This window comes from Coregonus clupeaformis, chromosome 22, assembly GCF_020615455.1.
Source record: "Coregonus clupeaformis isolate EN_2021a chromosome 22, ASM2061545v1, whole genome shotgun sequence".
In the NCBI taxonomy this organism is placed as follows: domain Eukaryota; kingdom Metazoa; phylum Chordata; class Actinopteri; order Salmoniformes; family Salmonidae; genus Coregonus; species Coregonus clupeaformis.
The window spans coordinates 2,854,318-2,874,559 of record NC_059213.1 but is presented as its reverse complement, the minus strand read 5'-3'; the positions used below and the strand labels follow the sequence as shown (position 1 = coordinate 2,874,559).

The following is a 20,242-nucleotide window of genomic DNA, read 5'->3' as shown; positions in this document are numbered from 1 at the left end:
GGTTGAGGAGGGTAAATTTACAGATTTTACAATGTCTAAATAGCAATACATACTGTTTATAGTACGGACTGAAACTATATTTAGCCATCATCATGTCATCATTTGAGTCCCAAATGGCACCCTATACCCTATTCCCTATTTTTGGTCAATAGTAGTTCACTAAATAGGGAATATGGTGCCATTTAAGACTCAAATAATGACATGATGATGGCTAGCAAAGCCCAGAGGAGATTTGATCTTTTTTACAGTGTAGCCCTAGATGCTATGGAATTCCACTATTAACAACAACAAACGAACATGCTCCTCTGAAACCAAACCTTTGCTTTAGGTTTAATTGAACATATTGGTACATTATGCAGACACATAAATACAATGTGATATCACACAATATAAAATACAAATAAAATATAAGATCAGCCTAACTACATGGACAGATGTCTGGTGTCTTGCAGTATTTCTTAAACTTACAGAAAATTATCCTTTATTGTTTATTCATAAAGATCATGAGCCCACCCTGGACCAGGAGGACCCAGTCCTTGTTCAGGTAATAATGTAGGCCTATCAATAGTCTGAGTACCGGTCTGTTTCTACTCTCTTGCCAATTCCATCGTGGCAATATGATATTTGCATAACAATCCAATAAGGTTGTCGGCAGAAAGCTGAAACAGACTGGCACCCAGGCTATAACAATACTGCTTCTGTAGCAGGATTGGTTCAATAACAATCTGACATTCAAACTGTAATTTTACTCACTCGAAAATTGATCCTTAGTTTGTAGATGAGGAGGTTGGCAGCGGCCCTGTCTGGCTTTAATCCCTTGGTCTGGACCTCTGTGGGTTCCCAGCTCTGTAAATCCAACGATACTGATAATCTCTAGTTTTAAGACTAGTTTATGTAACTTAAACATAAACAATACGTTTTCTGAAGAACAATATGGAAATACATTTCTGTATAGTATTATTCATTATGATCTAAAAGGTAAAACTCTAGACACTGTGGATACGGGCCATGAACTAATACCATTCTAATAATAGTTCACAGTGGGCTCACCTCAGTGAGACTGTGTGTGGTCCTGTGCTGCTCAGCTGGGGGTTCAGGAGGAGGTGTAGTCTGGTTGTCTTCCATGACAATGGTCCCCTCAGGGTTCCCCAAACGCTTCTCACACCCCTCCTCCTTCACCAGCAGCACCTCTGGACTCTTCTCCTCCTGGGAGAGAGCGGTGTTACAGATTACACAGACATACACTCCCTCAGGTACGTACACATCAGAGGCGGCTGGTGGCACCTTAATTGAGGCCTATAGTGATGGCTGCAACGGACTAAATGGAATGGTACAGTGGGGAAAAAAAGTATTTAGTCAGCCACCAATTGTGCAAGTTCTCCCACTTAAAAAGATGAGAGAGGCCTGTAATTTTCATCATAGGTACACGTCAACTATGACAGACAAAATGAGAAAAAAAAATCCTGAAAATCACATTGTAGGATTTTTAATGAATTCATTTGCAAATTATGGTGGAAAATAAGTATTTGGTCAATAACAAAAGTTTCTCAATACTTTGTTATATACCCTTTGTTGGCAATGACACAGGTCAAACGTTTTCTGTAAGTCTTCACAAGGTTTTCACACACTGTTGCTGGTATTTTGGCCCATTCCTCCATGCAGATCTCCTCTAGAGCAGTGATGTTTTGGGGCTGTCGCTGGGCAACACGGACTTTCAACTCCCTCCAAAGATTTTCTATGGGGTTGAGATCTGGAGACTGGCTAGGCCACTCCAGGACCTTGAAATGCTTCTTACGAAGCCACTCCTTCGTTGCCCGGGCGGTGTGTTTGGGATCATTGTCATGCTGAAAGACCCAGCCACGTTTCATCTTCAATGCCCTTGCTGATGGAAGGAGGTTTTCACTCAAAATCTCACGATACATGGCCCCATTCATTCTTTCCTTTACACGGATCAGTCGTCCTGGTCCCTTTGCAGAAAAACAGCCCCAAAGCATGATGTTTCCAGCCCCATGCTTCACAGTAGGTATGGTGTTCTTTGGATGCAACTCAGCATTCTTTGTCCTCCAAACACGACGAGTTGAGTTTTTACCAAAAAGTTCTATTTTGGTTTCATCTGACCATATTACATTCTCCCAATCCTCTTCTGGATCATCCAAATGCACTCTAGCAAACTTCAGACGGGCCTGGACATGTACTGGCTTAAGCAGGGGGACACGTCTGGCACTGCAGGATTTGAGTCCCTGGCGGCGTAGTGTGTTACTGATGGTAGGCTTTGTTACTTTGGTCCCAGCTCTCTGCAGGTCATTCGCTAGGTCCCCCCGTGTGGTTCTGGGATTTTTGCTCACCGTTCTTGTGATCATTTTGACCCCACGGGGTGAGATCTTGCGTGGAGCCCCAGATCGAGGGAGATTATCAGTGGTCTTGTATGTCTTCCATTTCCTAATAATTGCTCCCACAGTTGATTTCTTCAAACCAAGCTGCTTACCTATTGCAGATTCAGTCTTCCCAGCCTGGTGCAGGTCTACAATTTTGTTTCTGGTGTCCTTTGACAGCTCTTTGGTCTTGGCCATAGTGGAGTTTGGAGTGTGACTGTTTGAGGTTGTGGACAGGTGTCTTTTATACTGATAACAAGTTCAAACAGGTGCCATTAATACAGGTAACGAGTGGAGGACAGAGGAGCCTCTTAAAGAAGAAGTTACAGGTCTGTGAGAGCCAGAAATCTTGCTTGTTTGTAGGTGACCAAATACTTATTTTCCACCATAATTTGCAAATCAATTCATAAAAAATCCTACAATGTGATTTTCTGGAGAAAAAAATTCTCAGTTTGTTTGTCATAGTTGACGTGTACCTATGATGAAAATTACAGGCCTCTCTCATCTTTTTAAGTGGGAGAATTTGCACAATTGGTGGCTGACTAAATACTTTTTTTCCCCCACTGTATCAAACTCCTTTTCTAAATGGAATGGTATCAAATTCCAGCCATTATTATGAGCCCTCCTCCCCTCAGCAGCCTCCACTGGTACACACTGATAATAAACACACTTTAAACATGGAGTGTTTACCCATCCCCACATCGTTTGAGTCCTATACTGTAGTTACAGAATGACTTCATTGTTGTTAAACCCATCATGGTGAACATAAATATGATGTTGTGGGTAAAAATAAGTCAGCTATGATAAGTCAAAAGTAATCAAAAGACAAACCTGCCTAAACTAATTTGACGTGTACAGTAGGTATATTTAGAATAGGGTGAGATCAGATGCGTTGTATACTAAAGAAGGTGTCAATGAAAGTCTTACAATGAAAATTCCCATTTTGTGTTTATTAAACATAAAGAAGTATTAAATACATTATATGAAAACCACACGTACACGCGGCAACAAAAAATCAGCATAAACTCGATAAACTGCGTTCATTTTCTCATTTAAAGTGTCTTGGAATTATTTTTTAGTAGTTGAATGGAAGTAATGAAACAGGCATTTGTGAACATTATAACCTACACAATACAAACACAATATGTAACAGACTTTGTGGCTTATATATGCCTTTTATCTCACACAATGTCTGGATGCAATATGCTACCCAGGAATATTCTACACTGAAATCTGTTACTCTTGTTATTCAAAATTGTTTTTAATGCAGGGTTTGATGTAAATGTCAGAAGCTATTGAGTGGAATGGTTACTTTCTATGTTATCGAGTGGAATGCTTTTTCTGCTGGTGTATGATAAGGTAGCTCCTCTCTGAAAACCTCTTCCCGCATTGTGTACAGACTCTCTCCCATGTGGAGCTTCAGGTGCCTCTTCAGGTTGGACGAGTGTGAGAAACTGGCCCGGCACAGGTGGCAGCCGAACGGTTTCTCCCCCGTGTGGACCCTCTGGTGCCTCTTCAGGTCACCAGCCTGGGCGAAGCGCATGTGACACTGGGTACAGCTGAAGGGTTTCACCCCTGTGTGAAACCTCTGGTGGATCTCCACCTTCTGGAGGCAGCTGAAGCCTTTGTTACAGAACATGCAGAGGAACCGTTTCTCTTTACTATTGCCTGATGTGGCTCCCCCTCCCTGAGCCTGGGCTCTAGCCGTGTCGTTTGAGTTCGATACCTGATCGAAAAGGACGCAGCCGTGTGAATCGGAAGGCCCCATCGAAGTGGACACTGGGTCGCGATCCCTGAACGCGTGTAAAGGGGAGTGGGTCGCGACATTTGGATTTGTCTCTAAGCTTTCCCTGTAATCTAAGTGTCCGTCTCCTAGGTGACTATCTGCATTCCATGTGGGAGGAACGTTGCCCTCCACTTTCACAGGCACTTCATCTATGACGAGACCCTCCCCTATCTCATCTAGGCACCCTTCAGAGTATACACTACTACTGTACCGGTTACAGTCCCCTCTAGACAGATCAGTCTGTGTCTCTAAACCCAAGGGCATGTTGCCAGGGTCCATCTCTGTAGCGTAAGACAGATCATCAACACCAGTGTCTAATGTGTCACCATCACCATCTCCAAGAGAATTAACCATCCTCTGGCTCTGGTGAAATACGGGCAAATACTCTGAGCTGGTAGCAGGAGGACAGCCCAGTGTCCCCAGCCCCAGTCTCTCTGGGTCTGATCTGTGGTCAGATCCTGTGTGTAAGAGCCTTTGTGTTACAGTTAAACTTTTGGTGTCTGTCTCTGACTTGAGGACGGCGTTCAGCGTTCCACTGACCTCCGTGATGCTGCGTCGGGACCTGGGCTGGGCTGGGGCGGCGAAGAGGTCCTCTGTGGCTACAGGGGGCACTCCAGACGCTGCTCCAGTCTGGATGTCTCTGCTGTGCCGTGGGTCCTCCTCTCCTTCAGTCCTCTCCTGCTTGACCAGAGACAATCCTCCAGGACTTGCAGCCTCTGCATCTTCAGACTGACACAAGAAGAGAGGAGTTTATTACCGGTACATGAGTTGAATTGGATAACAACGTCGTAGGGAATTTTCACAAGCTCCCATATCCTCCTGAGACTCAGCAATTCATTTTTGCCCTCTCTAATGGACATTCGTTTTTGATCTGAGGCCATACATGCCACTGTGTCAGGCCTATTGTACCTTTGAGAGGACATTCTGGGCGTTTCAATGATATCACATGTGGGGGTGTCACATTCATACTTTTTTCTTTTTGGTTCTTCAAAATGGCTACCATCACAATTAGCACATTTTATGGTAAGTGTATGCAATTATAATCAAATTGTTTCTAATAGTTAAATATCTCAGGAATAGTTTGGTGAGTATTCAGAGCAGTATAATATTTTTTTCTCCAGATTAAATAAGACCTTGTTAATAAATGTCCTCTGTTCATATTTACTACCAATTGAGTCCTAATGGCCACTACAGTGCACATATAATAAAACAAATCTATACAAATATTTGTTCACATTTGTTTCTTTGTAACATGTTTTTGTTCACCCCAAACACTTGTTTGATGCAAAAAATATATAAATTGCAAAACCTTTTTTTGCTGACTCTCAGGAGGTTATAGCAAATAAATTAGGACTTATATGTAAGCAAGTCAATAGCTGAGGGGAGTCTTGCTGAAATAAACTGGTCACATTTTATTTACAAAGTAACTGTAATTTTTTATGCAACACTATTACACTAACCTCTATCATGATAACGTGCTGGGTTGAGGTTCCACTCCCATCATCAACAGTGATTGGTTGGTCATCTCTCCATGTATTGTGTCCCGCTGGCTTCACAAAGCTCCTGTGGCCTCCAGTGAGATGTCCTTCACCTGAGAGTGATTGGGGGGAAATAGGTGGTTAGGTTAGGTACTGTCAATGCTCAGCTGTATATTTATTTACACTGTCTAGAATTGGCGAGGATGTAAGGTAATACTTCGCAATTTCTTGATATACTGTTTATTAATCGATGTATTATGTTCCATGCATCTTGTTTTCATTGACTAAATAATAGGAAATTCAGTAAATCACGAATCTAGTTAGAATATGATAGTGTCTTTGCGCAAGATAGGTAAGTAATCAGGGGAATTATTACTTTCTATCCAAAACCCAATTCTGGGTAACACATCTGAACACATGTGCAGAGGGGAACCAGGCGACGCAGCCTCCGCCTCCTTCAAAATGTACCTCTTGACGTTCCTCGGTATCGGTCGACAATCTTGACACAACTAGGACGACTGGCGAGGACGCGTTCCCGTGCCACCTTAAGTTCCAATAGCTGTAGTTTCCTCCGCAATGCACCGTTTTCTTTCTGGCTTTGAGAAATTTCCAAACGAAACACTGCATAGTCGTCGTCTACGAGTTTACAGATGTCTGCCACGGCTGCATTCGCTAGCACCTCCATGATAGAGGCTATTTGAGTGTGAAAAACCATACTGTTAGCAGTTATCGTTACCTAGATAACATCTATCAACCAAGTTCTGTCTACATGGGGTAAGTATGTGATGCTGTTAAATTTGTCATATTTTGAGTTTCAACATGGTGTTAATAAACCTTTAAATAACAACAATAAAAGCGCTAACGTGGAAATTATTCTTGGTCACTGTTCACTTCCGTTTACACTGAAGAGAAAGGATGTTATTGGTTGGCGTCATAGCTCAAAGGGTATGCGCACTGTTCTTTGAAATACCGTACTGCTTATTACGTTACATATCAAATCTATTCGTGATCAGTATCTTTCAAGCTCAGAGCACACTTGTTTAGAAAGAACTGTGTGTTAGCAAGAACAGAGTAGAATATAATAAAATATAATGACTTTATTCCATCTACATCCCCTCTGTAAGGTAAATATGGAACTGTGCTTTATCTATCCTAGGTTTACTGTCTCTCAAAACACAGGTATTTACAACCCTGTTTCAAATGACAAGTTAACAAAGGGTTAATGAGGGGTATGTGGTTAACTACCCTCCTAAACAGAAGTAAACAGGTCATATACTCTGACCCAGTTTGTAGAGACCAGTCAGTCTGCAATATCAAATACAGGTGCACTTTAGTTCATGTTTAATATTTAACCTCAGTCATCACATGACGAAGCTATGTTATAGGCCATTTACTTCAAATAGCTTGAGGTCAAGGACTGTAGACTAAACACAATGACATGGTGAGTTACACTCCCCTAAGTATTTATTTGGACAGTTTAGGTAAAACATTTAATTTGGCTCTATACTCCAGGATTTTTGATTTGAGATTAAATGTGGCGACATACAGATTAAGTTGTGCCAAATAGAAATGAATAGTAAATAATGTATTGTGTCATTTTGGAGTCACTTTTATTGTAAGTAAGAATATAATGTGTTTGAACACTGCTACATAATGTGGATGCTACCATGCTTATGGAGGGGGGTGGGTGTATTTATACCTCTAACTTTCTCACTCATCACAAAATTAATCAAGACCTGGGCCCGTATCCACAAAGTCTCAGAGTACAAGTGGTGATCGAGGATCAGGTCTACATAGTCTTATTCACTATGACCTAAAAGGCAAAACTGATCCTAGATCAGCACTCCTACTCTGAGAGGCTTTGTGGATACGGACCCTGACCTAATACCATTCAGACAGTAGTTCACAGTGGGCTCACCTCAGTGAGACTGTGTGTGGTCCTGTGCTGCTCAGCTGGTTCCTCTGTGGGTTCAAGAGGAGGTGTAGTCTGGTTGACCTCCATGACCATGGTCCCCCAAATTTGTTTACATCCCTGTTAGTGAGCATTTCTCCTTTGCTAAAATAAAGATAATCAATCTAACCAACAGGTGTGGCATATCAGGAAGCTAACTAAACAGCATGATCATTACACAGGTGCACCTTGTGCCAGGGACAAAAGGCCACTTTAAAATCAGCAGTTTTTTCACACAACACAATGCCACAGATGTCTCAAGTTTGGAATGTCCACCAGAGCTGTTGCCAGAGAATTGAGTGTTAATGTCTCTACCATAAGCTGCCTCCAATGTCGTTTTAGAGAATTTGGCAGTATGTCCAACTGGCCTCACAACCGCAGACCACGTATAACCACACCAGCCCAGGACCTCCACATCTGGCTTCTTCACCTGCGGGATCGTCTGAGACCAGCCACCCAGACAGCTTATGAAACGGAGGAGTATTTCTGTCTGTAATAAAGCCCTTTTGTGGGGGAAAACACATTCTGATTGGCTGCGTCTGGCTCCCCAGTGGGTAGGCCTGGCTGCATTTGGGTGGGCCTATTCCCTCAAAGGACCACCCATGGCTGCACCCCTGCCCAGTCATGTGAAATCCATAGATTAGGGCCTTATTTATTTCAATTGACTGATTTCTGTAACTTAGTAAAATCTTTGAAATTGTTACATGTTGCGTTTATATTTTTGTTCAATATACAGTGGGGAGAACAAGTATTTGATACGCTGCCGATTTTGCAGGTTTTCCTACTTACAAAGCATGTAGAGGTCTGTAATTTTTATCATAGGTACACTTCAACTGTGAGAGACAGAACCTAAAACAAAAATCCAGAAAATCACATTGTATGATTTTTAAGTAATTAATTTGCATTTTATTGCATGACATAAGTATTTGATACATCAGAAAAGCAGAAATTAATATTTGGTACAGAAACCTTTGTTTGCAATTACAGAGATCATACGTTTCCTGTAGGTCTTGACCAGGTTTGCACACACTGCAGCAGGGATTTTGGCCCACTCCTCCATACAGACCTTCTCCAGATCCTTCAGGTTTCAGGGCTGTCGCTGGGCAATACGGACTTTCAGCTCCCTCCAAAGATTTTCTATTGGGTTCAGGTCTGGAGACTGGCTAGGCCACTCCAGGACCTTGAGATGCTTCTTACGGAGCCACTCCTTAGTTGCCCTGGCTGTGTGTTTCGGGTCATTGTCATGCTGGAAGACCCAGCCACGACCCATCTTCAATGCTCTTACTGAGGGAAGGAGGTTGTTGGCCAAGATCTCGCGATACATGGCCCCATCCATCCTCCCCCTCAATACGGTGCAGTCGTCCTGTCCCCTTTGCAGAAAAGCATCCCCAAAGAATGATGTTTCCACCTCCATGCTTCACGGTTGGGATGGTGTTCTTGGGGTTGTACTCATCCTTCTTCTTCCTCCAAACACGGCGAGTGGAGTTTAGACCAAAAAGCTCTATTTTTGTCTCATCAGACCACATGACCTTCTCCCATTCCTCCTCTGGATCATCCAGATGGTCATTGGCAAACTTCAGATGGGCCTGGACATGCGCTGGCTTGAGCAGGGGGACCTTGCGTGCGCTGCAGGATTTTAATCCATGACGGCGTAATGTGTTACTAATGGTTTTCTTTAAGACTGTGGTCCCAGCTCTCTTCAGGTCATTGACCAGGTCCTGCCGTGTAGTTCTGGGCTGATCCCTCACCTTCCTCATGATCATTGATGCCCCACGAGGTGAGATCTTGCATGGAGCCCCAGACCGAGGGTGATTGACCGTCATCTTGAACTTCTTCCATTTTCTAATAACTGCGCCAACAGTTGTTGCCTTCTCACTAAGCTGCTTGCCTATTGTCCTGTAGCCCATCCCAGCCTTGTGCAGGTCTACAATTTTATCCCTGATGTCCTTACACAGCTCTCTGGTCTTGGCCATTGTGGAGAGGTTGGAGTCTGTTTGATTGAGTGTGTGGACAGGTGTCTTTTATACAGGTAACGAGTTCAAACAGGTGCAGTTAATACAGGTAATGAGTGGAGAACAGGAGGGCTTCTTAAAGAAAAACTAACAGGTCTGTGAGAGACGGAATTCTTACTGGTTGGTAGGTGATCAAATACTTATGTCATGCAATAAAATGCAAATTAATTACTTAAAAATCATACAATGTGACTTTCTGGATTTTTGTTTTAGATTCCGTCTCTCACAGTTGAAGTGTACCTATGATACAAATTACAGACCTCTACATGCTTTGTAAGTAGGAAAACCTGCAAAATCGGCAGTGTATCAAATACTTGTTCTCCCCACTGTATATATTTGCCTTATACATTGAGTGTACAAAACATTATGAACACCTGCTCTTTCCATGACATAGACTATCCAGGTGAAAGAGATGATCTCTTAGTGTTGTCACTTGTTAAATCCACTTCAATCAGTGTAGATGAAGGAGAAGAGACAGGTTAAATATGGATTTTTAAGCCTTGAGACAATTGAGACATGGATCATGTACAGTGAGGGAAAAAAGTATTTGATCCCCTGCTGATTTTGTTCGTTGCCTACTGACAAAGAAATGATCAGTCTATAATTTTTATGGTAGGTTTATTTGAACAGTGAGAGACAGAATAACAACAACAAAATCCAGAAAAACGCATGTCAAAAATGTTATAAATTGATTTGCATTGTAATGAGGGAAATAAGTATGACCCCCTCTCAATCAGAAAGATTTCTGGCTCCCAGGTATCTTTTATACAGGTAACGAGCTGAGATTAGGAGCACACTCTTAAAGGGAGTGCTCCTAATCTCAGCTTGTTACCTGTATAAAAGACACCTGTCCACAGAAGCAATCAATCAATCAGATTCCAAACTCTCCACCATGGTCAAGACCAAAGAGCTCTCCAAGGATGTCAGGGACAAGATTGTATACCTACACAAGGCTGGAATGGGCTACAAGGCAATCGCCAAGCAGCTTGGTGAGAAGGTGACAACAGTTGGTGCGATTATTCGCAAATGGAAGAAACACAAAAGAACTGTCAATCTCCCTCGGCCTGGGGCTCCATGCAAGATCTCACCTTGTGGAGTTGCAATGATCATGAGAACGGTGAGGAATCAGCCCAGAACTACACGGGAGGATCTTGTCAATGATCTCAAGGCAGCTGGGGCCATAGTCACCAAGAAAACAATTGGTAACACACTACACCGTGAAGGACTGAAATCCTGCAGCGCCCGCAAGGTCCCCTTGCTCAAGAAAGCACATATACAGGCCCGTCTGAAGTTTGCCAATGAACATCTGAATGATTCAGAGGAGAACTGGTTGAAAGTGTTGTGGTCAGATGAGACCAAAATCGAGCTCTTTGGCATCAACTCAACTCGCCGTGTTTGGAGGAGGAGGAATGCTGCCAATGATCCCAAGAGCACCATCCCCACCGTCAAACATTGAGGTGGAAACATTATGCTTTGGGGGTGTTTTTCTGCTAAGGGGACAGGACAACTTCACCGCATCAAAGGGACGATGGACGGGGCCATGTACCGTCAAATCTTGGGTGAGAACCTCCTTCCCTCAGCCAGGGCATTGAAAATGGGTTGTGGATGGGTATTCCAGCATGACAATGACCCAAAACACACAGCTAAGGCAACAAAGGAGTGGCTCAAGAAGAAGCACATTAAGGTCCTGGAGTGGCCTAGCCAGTCTCCAGACCTTAATCCCATAGAAAATCTGTGGAGGGAGCTGAAGGTTCGAGTTGCCAAACGTCAGCCTCGAAACCTTAATGACTTGGAGAAGATCTGCAAAGAGGAGTGGGACAAAATCCCTCCTGAGATGTGTGCAAACCTGGTGGCCAACTACAAGAAACGTCTGACCGCTGTGATTGCCAACAAGGCCAACAAAGTACTAAGTCATGTTTTGCAGAGGGGTCAAATACTTATTTCCCTAATTAAAATGTAAATCAATTTATAACATTTTTAACATGCGTTTTTCTGGATTTTTTTGTTGTTATCCTTTCTCTCACTGTTCAAATAAACCTACCATTAACATTATAGACTGATCATGTCTTTGTCAGTGGGCAAACGTACAAAATCAGCAGGGGATCAAATACTTTTTTCCTTCACTGTATGTGTGCCATTTAGAGGGTTAATGGGCAAGACAAAATATGTATTTATTTGAAATGCCTTTGAACAGGGTATCATAGTAGGTACCAGGTGCAACAGTTTGTGTCAAGAACTGCAATGCTGCTGGATTTTTCATGCTCAATAGTTTCCCGTGTGTATCAAAAATGGTCCACCAGCCAAAGGACATTCAGACAACTTGACACAACTGTGGGAAGCATTGGAGTCAACATGGGCCAGCATCCCTGTGGAACGCTTTTGACACCTTGTTGAGTCCATGCCCTGACGAATTGAAGCTGTTCTGAGGGCAAAATGGAGGGGTGCAACAAAATATTAATGTTTTGTACATTCAGTGTATATCATACAATGTCTGGACACAACACAACCCAGGAATATTCAACACTGAAATCTGTTACTCTCGTTATTCCAACTGCATCTGTGGATCTTTTCTGCTGACAACAATGAACATTATTCTTTCTCTTTAATGCAGGGTTTGATCTAAACATCAGAAGGTATCGAGTGATATGGTTACCTTCTATGTTATAGAGTGGAATGGTCTTTCTGCTGGTGTATCCTGAGGTAGCTCCTCTCTGAGAACCTCTTCCCGCATAGCGTACAGGCGAATGGCCTCTCTCCCGTGTGAACCTTCAGGTGCCTCTTCAGCTGGTGCTTGCGTGAGAATCTCTTCTCACACTGGGGGCAGCTGTAGGGTTTCTCCCCTGTGTGGACCCTCTGGTGCCTCTTCAGGTCACCAGCCTGAGCGAAGCACATGTGACATTGGGTACAGCTGAAGGGTTTCACCCCTGTGTGGACCCTCTGGTGGATCTGCACCTGTTTGGGAAAACTGAAGGCTTTCCCACAGAACGAACATGGGAACCGCTTCTCTTTACAACTGGATCTGCTTATAGCGTTACTACTACTACTGTCATTTGTCAATGGGCTTGTGTAGCCATTTAATGTTGAGGCGCTGGCATTGTCTGAGGTCTGGTTTAACATTAGGAGAGTGTGAGGAGGACGAAGGCCAGGGAGTGTCTGTGTTGTCGCAGGGTCCATGTTCCAGTTGATAGATCCTATAGAAGGCAGGCTGAAGGCAGCACCTGTTAGGGGGTTAACCTGAGGCGCCATCAGTCTCTCTGAATCACAACTATAGGAGCAGGACGGAGCATCGCTAACCGAGTCTGTGTCTGTTCTCTCCAGCTGCATTTGGACAGCTCTCCGTCCCTGTGGACCAAATCTACGCCTCACCATGATCTCAGCCAGTCTGTTGTCATGGAGTTCAGTTGTTGTTTTGTGTTCCACTGTCTGTTCTTGGTTGTAGTTAGCAGTGTTGTTCCCCAGCCCAGAGTTGAGGATGCTGTCCCATCCACTGACCTCTACTATGTCGCCTCTGGTCCTGGCCTGATCAGTGATGTTGTCCCCTGGGCCCTTGGCTGCACCCGTCTCGGTCTGGGAATCCAAGATGGCCACCCAGTCTCCTCTGTTAGCCTCCAGCCAACCACCTGCAGGAAGAGGTTAGAAAATAGACTTTACAAACATAGCAGAGAACTACATATGGAGATTTTAAGTCAATTACCTGGTCAAGTTCATACATTGTGTGTTTTTGTATGTGAACATAAGTTGTATTGATTTCATTTTATGAATGAAGAAAAAATAATAGCCAGGTGCATCACTATTCCCATTGAAGTATATCTATTAGCAGTGACCACTTTTTGACCATGGCCGTGATGACATTCTATTTGCTCTAATCATGCTAAATTCTCGGAGTAAATTCTCTATAACATTTTAACCATATATGGTAGAGACATATGGCTTGGACTATTTGTTTTTCTGATGTAATTCACTCTTGAATGGACATATTGTTATAAACCTTGAATGAAAAAATAATTTTATGGGTGTTCTAATATGTACAGTCACCTCAAATTATTGGCACCCTTGATAAAGATGAGTAAAAAAGACGATATACAATAAAATAATTCAAATAGCTATATTGTATGCTCAAATTGGGGAAATTATATTATTTTATAATAACGCAATTGGTCAGAAATGTTGTTTAACAAGTAATAAAAATACATCTCAAAGATAGGTGTCAAAGTTATTGGCACACCTGTTTTCAATACTCCAGCACCCCCCCCTTGCGAGGATGATGACACTGAGCCTTTTTCTAAAATGTTTTATGAGTTGGAGAACACATTGGGAGGGATCTTAGACCATTCCTCCATACAGAATCTTTCCAGATCCTTGATATCCTTTGTCTTCCCTTATGGACTGCCGTCTTCAATTCAAACCACAGGTATTCAATGGGATTTCAGTCCGGAGACAGATTCTGTGGTCAATCAACAATTTCTTTGTGGATTTTGATGTGTGCTTGGGGTTATTGTCTTGCAGGAAGATCCACTTGCAGCCATGTTTCAGCCTCCTGGCAGAGGCAACCAGGTTTTTGGCTAAAATGTTCTGGTACTTGGTAAAGTTAATGATGCCGTGGACCTTAACAAGGGCCCCAGGACCAGTGGAAGTTAAATATCCCCATAACATCAAAGATCCATCACCATATTTTACAGTAGGTATGAGGTACTTTTCTGTATATGCTTCCGTTTTTCGACACCAAACCCACCACTGGTGTGCATGGCCAAAGAGCTATTTTCATGTCATCTGACCAGTGACACCACCTGTCGTCAGACAATGTGCTATATGTATTTCTCTCTTACCTTGCTCCCCCATCTTAACTCCACTCAGCAGGTCAATGCTCTCTGGTCCATCTTCTATTGTCTCCTCTTTGACCAGCAGCAGATCAGGCTTCCCATCCTCCATGTCTTCTGACTAAGAGATACAGAGTGAGAGGATGTTGGATCAAGAAATCTGATATGAGCACCCTGCTATGGAGAGGCTTTGTGAATACGGGCCCTGACCTAATACTATGCAGACAGTAGTTCACAGTGGGCTCTACCTCAGTGAGACTGTGTGTGGGCCTGTGCTGCTCAGCTGGTTCCGCTGATGGTTCAGGAGGAGGTGTAGTCTGGTTGTCCTCTATGACCATGGTCCCCTCAGGGTTCCCCAGACCCTCCTCACACCCCTCCTCCTTCACCAGCAGCACCTCTGGACCCTCCTCCTCCTGGAAGAGAGAGGTGATACAGATTACACAGACATACACTCCCTCAGGTACGTACACACACAGATAAAACAGTGTTTACCCATCCCCACTATGTTTGAGTCCTATACTGTAGTTACAGAATGACTTCATTGTAGTTAAACCCATCATGGTGGACATAAATATGATGTTATGGGTGGAAATAAGTTTGCAATGATATGTCATAAATCAGAAAAACCTGACTAAACTATTTTTACATGTACAGTAGGTGTTTGTTAGTGTGTGGGTATGTGTAGGTATATTTAGTAAGTGTATATTGGTTATAAAGCTCTGTTGGGTGTTTGCAGGAAAGGGTGAGATCAGATGTGATGTATACTAAAGAGAGTTTCAATTAAAGTCTTAGAATGAAAAGTCCCATTTTGTGTTTATTAAACAAAGTCTTAAATACACTATATGAAAGCCACACATACACGTCATGTCTCAACTAAAAATCTGCATGAACTTGATAAACTGCATTCACTTTCTCATGAAAAAGTGCCTTTTTAAATTCAGTAGTTGAATGGAAGTAATGAAACATTTACATCATTTAGGCTACACTGTACAAACACTATGTTAAATACTTTTTAGGCATATACAGTGTACAAAACATTAGGAACACCTTCCTAATATAGAGTTGCACTCCCTTTTGCCCTCAGAACAACCTAAATTAGTTGGCATGGACTCTACAAAGTGTCAAGCGTTTCACAGGGATGCTGGCCCATGTTGACTCCGATGCTTCCCACAGTTGTGTCAAGTTGGCTGGATGTCCTTTGGGTGGTAGACCATTCTTGATACAGACAAAACCCAGCAATGTTGCAATTCTTGACACACTCAAACTGGTGCACCTGGCACCTACTACCATACCCCGTTCAAAAGCACTTAAATATTTTGTCTTTCCCATTCACCCTCTGAATGGCACACATACACGATCCCTGTCTCAATTGTCTCAAAACTTAAAAACCCTTCTTTAACCTGTCTCCTCACCTTCATCTACACTGATTGAAGTGGATTTAACAACTGACATGAATAAGGGATCGTAGCTTTCACCTGGTCAGTCTATGTCATGGAAAGAGCAGGTGTTCCTAATGTTTTGTACATTCAGTATATATGACACAATGTCTGGATGAAATATTCTACCCAGAAATATTCAACACTGAAATCTGATACTCTCGTTATTCCAAATGCATCTGTGGATCTTTTCTGCTGACAACAATGAAAATTAAACGTTGCCTTTAATGCAGGCTTTGATCTAAACATCAGAAGCTATCGAGTGGAATGGTTTTTCTGCTGGTGTATCCTGAGGTATCTCCTCTCTGAGAACCTCTTCCCGCAGTGCATACAGGCGAACGGCCTCTCTCCCCTGTGTGGACCTTCAGGTGCATCTTCAGATGGTGCTGGTGGGAGAACCTCTTCTCACACTGGGGGCCGCTGTAGAGTTCTCCCCTGTGTGGACCCTCTGGTGCCTCTTCAGGTTGAACGAGTGTGAGAAACTGGCCCGGCACAGGTGGCAGACGAATGGTTTCTCCCCTGTGTGGACCCTCTGGTGCCTCTTCAGGTTGCCAGCCTCAGCGAAGCGCATATGACACTGGGTACAGCTGAAGGGTTTCTCTCCTGTGTGGACCCTCTGGTGGATCTCCACCTTCTGGAGGCAGCTGAAACCTTTGTTACAGAACATGCAGAGGAACGGTTTCTCTTTACTATTGCCTGATGTGGCTCCCCCCTCCCTGAGCCTGGGCTCTAGCCCTGTCATTTGAGTTCAATACCTGATCAAAAAGGACGTGGCCGTGTGAATCAGAAGGCCCCGTCGACGTAGACATTGGGTCGCATTCCCTGAACACGTGTAAAGGGGAGTGGGTCGTGACATTTAGATTAGTCTCTAAGCTTTCCCGGTAGTCTAAGAAGTCACTGGAGTTGCCCTGCGAGTGCCCTTCTCCTAACTGAGTCTCATCTGCATTCCATGTCAGAGGAGCGTCATCCTCCACTTTCACAGTAACCTCATCTACGACCAGACCCTCTCCTTTCTTATCTAGGCACCCTTCAGAGTATACACTACTACTGTACTGGTTCCAGTCCCCTCTTATTGGATTAGTCTGTGTATCTAAGCCCACAGCCATGTCACCCTGTATCATCTCTGTCTCTGTAGCGTATGAACAGGACGGATCATTGCCAGTCTGTAACGCATCACCTGAGTCCCGATGGGGCAGAACCGTCCTCTGGCTCAGGTTACCGTGAAGTAAATACCCTGAGCGGGGAGCAGGAGGACAGCCCAGTTGCTCCTGCCCAGTCGCCAAAGTTTCTGTGTCTGTCTCTGACTTGAGGGCGGTGTTCGGCGTTCCACTGACCTCCATGAAGCTGCGTCGGCTCCTGGGCTGCGCTGGGGTGGTGGTGCGGTCCTCCGTGGTTACAGGGGGCGCCACTCCAGCCACAGCTCCAGTCTGGATGTCTCTGCTGTGCCGTGGGTCCACCTCTCCTTCAGACCTCTCCAGCTTGACCCCAGGACCAGCAGCCTCTGCATCTGCAGACTGACACAAGAAGAGAGGAAGTTATTACCAGTACATGAGTTGAATACCCTATGAAAGTCCTGCATACTTCCTGTTTCCAGTCCCATACGGTTTTTATGTGGGCTTCAAACTTATATAATCAAATTCATGAAAACGCGGTCATATAAGATATACATAAAATTATATTTGTGTATTGATTTGCTCATACCCGAAAACATTTGATGCTCAAGAAGTAAGACACATTGGCAAAAGTTAGAAAAGTCTAATTTGAACTACAACTCAGCAGCCTTGTTAGCGTGCCTGCGCGAGTTGAGGACTCACAGGACGATAAAAACCTTTAAATTACAGTCAGTTTTATATTAGATTACACTGGAGCCAGCCAGTACTTTTTAAAACGGCAAAAAAGAAATCTGGGGGTTTGTAGACCGGCAAACTGTCGAAAGACAGCTGGTGGGAGTTGTAGTTCATGTGTGTAGTTCTAATGAAACAGTTCTAACTTTCGGCTTCATGCATCTTCTTGGCCTTCAAATAAGTTGAAAACCGGTATATGGTAAGTAAATTCACTTGGAAACACTCATACATTTTAATGTCTTATATGACCGCGTTTTTATGAATTTCATGATTAAAATTTGAAGCAAATTCTTAGCCTACAAAACGAGAAACAAGAAAGTCCCACTTTCATGGTGCATTGGATAACAATGGGCTCGTTTGAGTGGTAAGGCGAAAGCAACCCACTCTAGACGAAAGTCGGGGAGTGCATCTGCCACAGCCGAAAGTCAGACACTGTGGTGGTTTTCCAACAGCAAGGCTCAGATCAACATGGCAGTGTCAAAATAGCTGCTATTGTTTATTAAAGTTTCTCTATGAATGTCAAAATAAACATTTCTATAACCCCATATCACACACTCACAAACTGGAAACATAACGCGTGTACAATTAATTGGTTAGAGAGAGGTGTCATATCACTTTCATTTGTTTCCCCTATAGCTTTAAAATATTACAAACTTGGTTTCCTTTTCAGCCACGTATTTGGCCACATTTGCGTGAGTCAAACAACACCCTAAGGATTGGTTGACAAATAGTGCCTCCCACAATGCATGTGATGGCTGCATGGTGCAGTTGGTGAGAAGGATTATCTTGGCAAAAGATAAATGCTCACTAACAGGGATCTAAACAAATTTGTGCATAAAATCTGAGAGAAATAAGCTTGTGCGCGTATGGAAAATGTGTGGGATAATTTATTTCAGCTCATGAAACATGGGGCCAACACTTTACATGTTGAATTTATATTTTTGTTCAGTATAAATATTGTTGGCAATGGAATAAATAGCAGAAGAATAACTGCAGATTAAATAATGCTGTAATTGAAAATTGTACACCCAATGTGGGCTACTGACCCTTAAGAATTCGATAACAATGTCGTAGGGAAGTCTCACAAGCTCCCCTATGGCAGATAAATAAGGATGTACATGTAAGCAAGTGAATAGCCGAGGGGAGCCTTTCTGAAATAAACGGGCCACATTTTATTTACAAAGAAGCTGTAATTTTTATGCAACACTATTACACTAACCTCTATCACAATAACGTGCTGGGTTGAGGTTCCACTCCCCTCATCAACAGTGATTGGTTGGTCATCTCTCCATGTATTTTGTCCCGCTGGCTTCACAAAACTCCTTTGGCCTCCAGTGAGATGTCCTTCACCTGATTGAGTAATTGGGGGAGAAGAGGTGGATGGTTAGCTACTGTCAATGCTCAGTGGTATATTTTACACTATTGACAGTTTTGACACTAGACTTGGCAAGGATGTGAGGTAACACTTCTCATAACTTCTTAATATACTATTTATCAATTTATGTATTATGTTCCATGCATCACATTGTTTTTATTGAGTAAATAATACTAAATGCAGCTAATGAAGAATCTGGTTAGAATATGATAGTGTCTTTGCGCAAGATAAGTAATCAGAGGCATTACTGCATACTATTCAAACAGACCAAGACACAATTCTGGGTAGCACATATGAACACGTGTGCAGAGGTGAACGGGTAGACAGGCCGCGCACCCTCTGCCTTCCGGGTAATGTACCTCTTGCTATGCTTCTGTATCGGTCGAGGATCTTGACACTGCTGGGACTACTGGCGAGGACGCGCTCCCGCACTGTCCTGTCTGCGCGCTCCCGTGCCACCTTCAGTTCCAGCAGCTGTAGTTTCCTCCGCAACGTCCTGTTTTCTTTCTGGCTTTGAGAAATTTCCAAACGAAACTCTGCATAGTCGTCGTCTACGAGTTTACAAATCTCTGCCACGGCTGCATTTGCTAGCACCTCCATAATGGAGGCTATTTGAGTGTGAAAAACCATACAGTTAGCCATTGTTAGCTAACGTTAGCAGCTAGCTAACGTTACCTATAACATCTATCAACCAAGTCCTGTCTCCAACGCGAATTAAAGACTACATGGGCTAAGTATGTGATGCTGTGCGGTTAAATTTGTCATATTTTGAGTTCCATGGTGTTAATAAACGTCTAAACAACAACAATAAAAACGCTAACGTTGAAATTGTTCTTGGTCACTGTTCACTTCCGTTTACATAGAAGAGAAACGATGTTATTGGTTTGGCGTCATAGCTCAAAGGGTGTGGTTAAATGAAAAGGGTATGCGCGCTAGTCGTTTGCGGGGCTTTTTGTTCACCCGCACCCGCCAATAATTTATCCGCAATCGCCCGACTATTTGTGATAAAGTGAAAATCAGAGTCCTGCACCTGACCCTAACCCGCAAATATAGAAAATCTGCTGTAGGCTACAGTCGAAAATGGCGGAACGATTTTTGACAGGGGGTGCATCATTTTTTTGTTGTTGCCTAATTTAGATATGTTTCTGCTTATCATTTCTGACATTCTTTT

At 43.2% G+C, this 20,242-nt stretch overlaps 1 protein-coding gene across 1 annotated transcript; it reads right to left on the bottom strand.

Annotated features, from left to right (window-relative positions):
* Positions 1–306: 306 nt before the first annotated feature.
* LOC121562137 lies at positions 307–19,919 on the bottom strand. Its single transcript, XM_045206371.1, has 4 exons — positions 19,431–19,919; positions 18,916–19,046; positions 4,699–4,887; positions 307–1,206 (listed from the first exon to the last, which is right to left on the bottom strand). The coding sequence occupies exons 1-4, from the start codon at positions 19,711–19,713 to the stop codon at positions 1,036–1,038; spliced, it is 774 nt and encodes a 257-aa protein (XP_045062306.1). The 5' UTR covers positions 19,714–19,919; the 3' UTR covers positions 307–1,035.
* Positions 19,920–20,242: the final 323 nt, after the last annotated feature.

What these genes read in the sequence shown, in the direction of transcription:
- LOC121562137 (XM_045206371.1), bottom strand. Translation starts at nt 19,713, where the DNA reads ATGGCTAACTGTATGGTTTTTCACACTCAAATAGCCTCCATTATGGAG. An exon ending in ATACAGAAGCATAGCAAGAG is followed by an intron (nt 19,047 to 19,430) that starts GTACATTACCCG and finishes TTACTCAATCAG; the next exon opens with GTGAAGGACATCTCACTGGA. An exon ending in AGCACGTTATTGTGATAGAG is followed by an intron (nt 4,888 to 18,915) that starts GTTAGTGTAATA and finishes TTCTTGTGTCAG; the next exon opens with TCTGAAGATGCAGAGGCTGC.